The 7,793-nt window shown below is 34.7% G+C and overlaps 1 protein-coding gene across 1 annotated transcript; it reads left to right on the top strand.

Moving 5' to 3' along the window:
* Positions 1–1,784: 1,784 nt before the first annotated feature.
* Positions 1,785–3,126, top strand: LOC128309301 (uncharacterized). Its single transcript, XM_053045657.1, has 2 exons — positions 1,785–2,615; positions 3,109–3,126. Exons 1-2 carry the CDS (start codon positions 1,785–1,787, stop codon positions 3,124–3,126), a joined length of 849 nt encoding a protein of 282 aa, XP_052901617.1.
* The last annotated feature ends 4,667 nt before the right edge of the window (positions 3,127–7,793 follow it).

The following is a 7,793-nucleotide window of genomic DNA, read 5'->3' as shown; positions in this document are numbered from 1 at the left end:
CTTTCAGAACTCTTAAAGAAATTTTATCATCTAAAGACGTTTTAGCTTACCCCGATTTCAATCAAGATTTTATTTTGACTACAGACGCATCTGACAAAGCACTCGGAGCTGTCCTGTCACAGAAAGTCAATGATGTTGAAAAACCAATAACATTTATATCCAGAACTTTATCAAAAACCGAAGAAAACTATGCTACTAATGAAAAAGAAATGCTTGCTATAGTTTGGGCTTTACATTCCCTACGAAATTACATCTATGGTGCAAAAATAATAATACTAACCGATCATCAACCCCTAACATACGCAATGTCGCCAAGGAATAACAATGCAAAACTTAAACGATGGAAAGCGTTCATAGAGGAACATAATTATGAACTACGCTACAAACCTGGAAAAACTAACATCGTAGCAGATGCATTATCTAGAATCCAAATTAACTCGCTAACACCAACACAGCATTCCGCTGATGATGATGACAGTACATACATACTATCTACTGAAGCCCCTATTAACGTTTATCGTAATCAATTAATTTTCAAAATATCTAACAATTCATCGTATGAACTAATCACACCGTTCCCAAAATTTAAAAGACATATTTTCTACGAATCAGATTTCACTAATGAAATCTTAACAGACAAACTAAAAAGATTCCTAAATCCTAACATCATTAACGGTATACTAACCGATGAAGTAACTATGAATCGTATTCAAGAAGTGTATAAAAAAATATTCAATCCAAAAACAATGAAATGCCGACACTCTCAGGTACAATTACAAGATCTAACAGGAGAAGAAAGACAATTAGAAGAAATAAAAAATATTCACAATTTTGCTCATAGAAATGCAAAAGAAAATTCATTACAACTTATTAAAAAGTTTTATTTTCCTACAATGAGAAAATTAACAGAGTCGTATGTTAAAAATTGCGAAATTTGTAAAACAGAAAAATATGATAGGAAACCTCAAAAGTTTATTGCTGTTAAAACACCAATACCCACGTATCCAGGAGAAATAATTCATATTGATATTTTTGCTTATAATGCAAGTTTTCTGTTTATTTCTTCATTAGACAAATTTTCAAAATACTTGAAAATGAGGCCAATAAAATCAAAGTCAATAGCAGACATAAAGGAAGTTTTAATACAATTGTTGTATAATTGGGATATACCCGCCACCATTGTAATGGATAATGAAAGTTCATTTGTTTCAAATATAATTGAACAAACAATATTAAATCTAGGAATTAAAATTTTTAAAACACCAGTAAATCGGTCAGAAACGAACGGACAAGTGGAAAGAGCTCACTCTACAATTCGAGAATTAGCTAGATGTATTAAAGCAACGAAACCAGATATAAGTGTGCAAACATTGATACAAGAGGCAACGTATAAGTATAATAATTCAATACATAGCGTGATTAAGAATACGCCGAAAAATATATATACAGGAGAGAATAATGAAAATATGAGTTTCGAAGAACGAACTAAACAAAGAAACGAAAATGATAAAATGATTGCCGAAATATATGAAAAGCAACAAGAGAAGATTAAAGAAGAAAAATATCAAGATTATATGCCGAATGAAATGGCTTATGAAAAAACTAAAACAAATAACAAAAGAGCTAGGAGATTCGAGATAATCAGAATCAAGGAAAATCATCCTACCTACGTAATCGATATTAACGATCGAAAAATTCATAAAGTGAACTTAAGAAAAACAAATAATTAATCATGTATTAATCTATAGCGTTTCAGATACATTTTTATATTATTAAGCAACGTAATGGCAAGGATCTACATACACGATGTATCAAACAATCCTTTAGCGATTATACCATTAGGAGAAGCCAAGATACGAATGGGATACGTAAGAGTAATCCACCCGATAAACTTGATAGATATAAGTAACATGATTGAAGAAACCATTGAATTAATACCCACAGAAGTACATACAGAATCTTTAGAAAAGTTAATTCAGATTAAAGCTATGAAGTTACAAGAAACATTCAAGAAGGTAAAACCATTTAAGAGACAAAAAAGATGGAATACTATAGGGAAAGTTTGGAAATGGATAGCAGGCAACCCTGATGCCGATGATCTTCAAATAATCAACAGTACGCTGAACTCTCTCATCGAAGAAAACAATCACCAAGTAATGATTAACGAAGCTTTGAATGGAAGACTACGAGAAGTAACCGATATTGCTAACAAAGTGCTAACAAACGAAGCGAAACGATATGAAACATATGCAACAGAAACAAGACAGCTAATAATACTATCTAATTTGGATATTTTGCAAGACCAGATTGAAACTATCGAAGAAGCCATTATATCAGCCAAACACGAAATACCGAACAGCAAATTATTGTCCACCGAAGACTTACAAACGATTAACGAATTCCTGAAGAAGAACGGTTTTGATTATAATACAGCAGAAGAACTTCTTGCTCAATCAGTAGCGCAATTCATGATGAATACGACACATGTTCTGTATATGCTAAAATTCCCAAGAATATCCTCACAAATCTACGAGTATGATTTCATCGAACCAATAGTAAAAAATGGGAAACGAATAATGTTAAAACAGAACTTCATCATAAGAAACGGAACACACGTATTCGCAGTCATTAAACCATGCCAAGAAGAAAATATTCATTATCTATGTGAAGGAAGCAACCTTCAACATCCTACGCAATGTGTATACCAACTTATACAAGGAGAAAATTCAGAATGCCAATATGAGAAAGTATATTCAGCTAAATTGATCACACAGATAAACGATGCAAATATTCTGATCAATAATGCATGGGCTGAAATTACATCAAACTGTAGCAACTCAAAGCAATCTTTAAATGGTTCATTTATAATACAGTTCGAGAATTGCAGTATAAAAATTAATGACGAGATATTCTCCAATACAGAAGTCATCATCCCTAGAAGATCTCATCATTCAACATTGGGATTGATAGTCAACGAGACCAGCCTTGAAGATAATCCACCTACAGAGTTCTTGAACAACATTACATTAGAGAACCGCAGAATATTGCAAACCATTAATCTACAAAATGAGTCGCTGGAATTCAAATTGCATTTATTCGGATCGATAGGAACAACAACGATCGTAATTGTAACTGGCATTGGCATATTGTACGTGTTTCTTAAATGTCGTAAACAGAAAATAGAAGTTCAAATACCAGATACAAGAATTCATACGGATAAAAACCTGCATAAAGAAATACCATTGAGTTTTCACGCGATGCACAAACTTTGAGGACAAAGTAATTAAGAGGGGAGGAGTTAGCACAACAGTCAGCACAACACATATTCAACACAAAGGCAGCATAATGCATACTCAGCATAAAACATAGCGCAACGTATATTCCTACAGTCATGATCGCACTTCATAAACAGATCGCGTTTCGTAAACAGATTGCGCCGCAGCGTAAACAAATTCCCGTGCAGCGTTACATCGAACAAAGAGCATAATCGCGTTGACACCAAGAGAGCTGACAACGCGCATTCAACATAAACATCCGTTCCCAAGATCAACCGGCATCCACGCAAAACAAAGCAAAGGCAAAATAGTTCCAGTTGAGCATTCAGACGATGAAGTTCTAGTTAGACAGCCGAGCAGAGCAGTTCCAATTAGGAACTCAATAGTGTTAAGACTTAGTTTTAAGTTTTAGTTAATAAAAACATATTTTTTTATGGCCAAACCGGCCATGTAAAAATTAACTATAGCAAAGAACAAAGTTCGTATCGGATGGACGAAATTAGTTGAAATAGACAGTTTTTGCATGGTAACACATTCCTGGTAGAACTACATAGCAAAATACAAAGTTCGTATCGGATGGACAAAATTAGTTGAAATAGACAGTTTTTGCATAGTAACACATTCCTGGTATAACTACATAGCAAAGTACAAAGTTCGTATCGGATGGACGAAATTAGTTGAAATAGACAGTTTGTGCATGGTAACACATTCCTGGTAGAACTACATAGCAAAATACAAAGTTCGTATCGGATGGACGAAATTAGTTGAAATAGACAGTTTTTGCATGGTAACACATTCCTGGTAGAACTACATAGCAAAATACAAAGTTCGTATCGGATGGACAAAATTAGTTGAAATAGACAGTTTTTGCATGGTAACACATTCCTGGTATAACTACATAGCAAAGTACAAAGTTCGTATCGGATGGACGAAATTAGTTGAAATAGACAATTTTTTCATGGTAACACATTCCTGGTAGAACTACATAGCAAAGTACAAAGTTCGTATCGGATGGACGAAATTAGTTGAAATAGACAGTTTTTGCATGGTAACACATTCCTGGTAGAACTACATAGCAAAATACAAAGTTCGTATCGGATGGACGAAATTAGTTGAAATAGACAGTTTTTGCATGGTAACACATTCCTGGTATAACTACATAGCAAAGTACAAAGTTCGTATCGGATGGACGAAATTAGTTGAAATAGACAATTTTTTCATGGTAACACATTCCTGGTAGAACTACATAGCAAAGTACAAAGTTCGTATCGGATGGACGAAATTAGTTGAAATAGACAGTTTTTGCATGTTAACACATTCCTGGTAGAACTACATAGCAAAATACAAAGTTCGTATCGGATGGACAAAATTAGTTGCAATAGACAGTTTTTGCATGGTAACACACTCCTGGTAGAACTACATAGCAAAGTACAAAGTTCGTATCGGATGGACGAAATTAGTTGAAATAGACAGTTTTTGCATGGTAACACATTCCTGGTAGAACTACATAGCAAAGTACAAAGTTCGTCTCGGATGGACGAAATCAGTTGAAATAGACAGTTTTTGCATGGTAACACATTCCTGGTAGAACTACATAGCAAAATACAAAGTTCGTATCGGATGGACAAAATTAGTTGAAATAGACAGTTTTTGCATGGTAACACATTCCTGGTATAACTACATAGCAAAGTACAAAGTTCGTATCGGATGGACGAAATTAGTTGAAATAGACAATTTTTTCATGGTAACACATTCCTGGTAGAACTACATAGCAAAGTACAAAGTTCGTTTCGGATGGACGAAATTAGTTGAAATAGACAGTTTTTGCATGGTAACACATTCCTGGTAGAACTACATAGCAAAATACAAAGTTCGTATCGGATGGACAAAATTAGTTGAAATAGACAGTTTTTGCATGGTAACACATTCCTGGTAGAACTACATAGCAAAATACAAAGTTCGTATCGGATGGACGAAATTAGTTGAAATAGACAGTTTTTGCATGGTAACACATTCCTGGTAGAACTACATAGCAAAATACAAAGTTCGTATCGGATGGACAAAATTAGTTGAAATAGACAGTTTTTGCATGGTAACACATTCCTGGTAGAACTACATAGCAAAGTACAAAGTTCGTATCGGATGGACGAAATTAGTTGAAATAGACAGTTTTTGCATGGTAACACACTCCTGGTATAACTACATAGCAAAATACAAAGTTCGTATCGGATGGACAAAATTAGTTGAAATAGACAGTTTTTGCATGGTAACACACTCCTGGTAGAACTACATAGCAAAGTACAAAGTTCGTATTGGATGGACAAAATAAGTTGAAATAGACAGTTTATGCATGGTAACACACTCCTGGTAGAACTACATAGCAAAGTACAAAGTTCGTATCGGATGGACGAAATTAGTTGAAATAGACAATTTTTTCATGGTAACACATTCCTGGTATAACTACATAGCAAAGTACAAAGTTCGTATCGGATGGACAAAATTAGTTGAAATAGACAATTGTTTCATGGTAACACATTCCTGGTATAACTACATAGCAAAGTACAAAGTTCGTATTGGATGGACAAAATAAATTGAAATAGACAGTTTATGCATGGTAACACACTCCTGGTAGAACTACATAGCAAAGTACGAAGTTCGTATCGGATGGACGAAATTAGTTGAAATAGACAGTTTTTGCATGGTAACACATTCCTGGTAGAACTACATAGCAAAATACAAAGTTCGTATCGGATGGACAAAATTAGTTGAAATAGACAGTTTTTGCATGGTAACACACTCCTGGTAGAACTACATAGCAAAGTACAAAGTTCGTATCGGATGGACAAAATTAGTTGAAATAGACAGTTTTTGCATGGTAACACATTCCTGGTATAACTACATAGCAAAGTACAAAGTTCGTATCGGATGGACGAAATTAGTTGAAATAGACAATTTTTGCATGGTAACACACTCCTGGTAGAACTACATAGCAAAGTACAAAGTTCGTATCGGATGGACGAAATTAGTTGAAATAGACAGTTTTTGCATGGTAACACACTCCTGGTATAACTACATAGCAAAGTACAAAGTTCGTATCGGATGGACAAAATCAGTTGAAATAGACAGTTTTTGCATGGTAACACACTCCTGGTATAACTACATAGCAAAGTACAAAGTTCGTATCGGATGGACGAAATTAGTTGAAATAGACAGTTTTTGCATGGTAACACATTCCTGGTAGAACTACATAGCAAAGTACAAAGTTCGTATCGGATGGACGAAATTAGTTGTAATAGACAGTTTTTGCATGGTAACACACTCCTGGTAGAACTACATAGCAAAGTACAAAGTTCGTATCGGATGGACGAAATTAGTTGAAATAGACAGTTTTTGCATGGTAACACATTCCTGGTAGAACTACATAGCAAAGTACCAAGTTCGTATCGGATGGACGAAATTAGTTGAAATAGTCAGTTTTTGCATGGTAACACATTCCTGGTAGAACTACATAGCAAAGTACAAAGTTCGTATCGGATGGACGAAATTAGTTGAAATAGACAGTTTTTGCATGGTAACACATTCCTGGTAGAACTACATAGCAAAGTACAAAGTTCGTATCGGATGGACGAAATTAGTGGAAATAGACAGTTTTTGCATGGTAACACACTCCTGGTATAACTACATAGCAAAGTACAAAGTTCGTATCGGATGGACAAAATTAGTTAAAATAGACAGTTTTTGCATGGTAACACACTCCTGGTATAACTACATAGCAAAGTACAAAGTTCGTATCGGATGGACGAAATTAGTTGAAATAGACAGTTTTTGCATGGTAACACATTCCTGGTAGAACTACATAGCAAAGTACAAAGTTCGTATTGGATGGACGAAATTAGTTGAAATAGACAGTTTTTGCATGGTAACACATTCCTGGTAGAACTACATAGCAAAGTACAAAGTTCGTATCGGATGGACGAAATTAGTTGAAATAGACAGTTTTTGCATGGTAACACATTCCTGGTAAAACTACATAGCAAAGTACAAAGTTCGTATCGGATGGACGAATTTAGTTGAAATAGACAGTTTTTGCATGGTAACACATTCCTGGTAGAACTACATAGCAAAGTACAAAGTTCGTATCGGATGGACGAAATTAGTTGAAATAGACAGTTTTTGCATGGTAACACATTCCTGGTAGAACTACATAGCAAAGTACAAAGTTCGTATCGGATGGACGTAATAAGTTGAAAGAGACAGTTTTTGCATGGTAACACATTCCTGGTAGAACTACATAGCAAAGTACAAAGTTCGTATCAGATGGACAAAATTAGTTGAAATAGACAGTTTTTGCATGGTAACACACTCCTGGTATAACTACATAGCAAAGTACAAAGTTCGTATCGGATGGACAAAATTAGTTGAAATAGACAGTTTTTGCATGGTAACACACTCCTGGTATAACTACATAGCAAAGTACAAAGTTCGTATCGGATGGACGAAATTAGTTGAAATAGACAG

Source organism: Anopheles moucheti, unplaced genomic scaffold (genome assembly GCF_943734755.1).
Source record: "Anopheles moucheti unplaced genomic scaffold, idAnoMoucSN_F20_07 putative_Y_49, whole genome shotgun sequence".
Lineage (NCBI taxonomy): Eukaryota > Metazoa > Arthropoda > Insecta > Diptera > Culicidae > Anopheles > Anopheles moucheti.
This window is presented reverse-complemented; position numbering and strand designations above follow the sequence as displayed.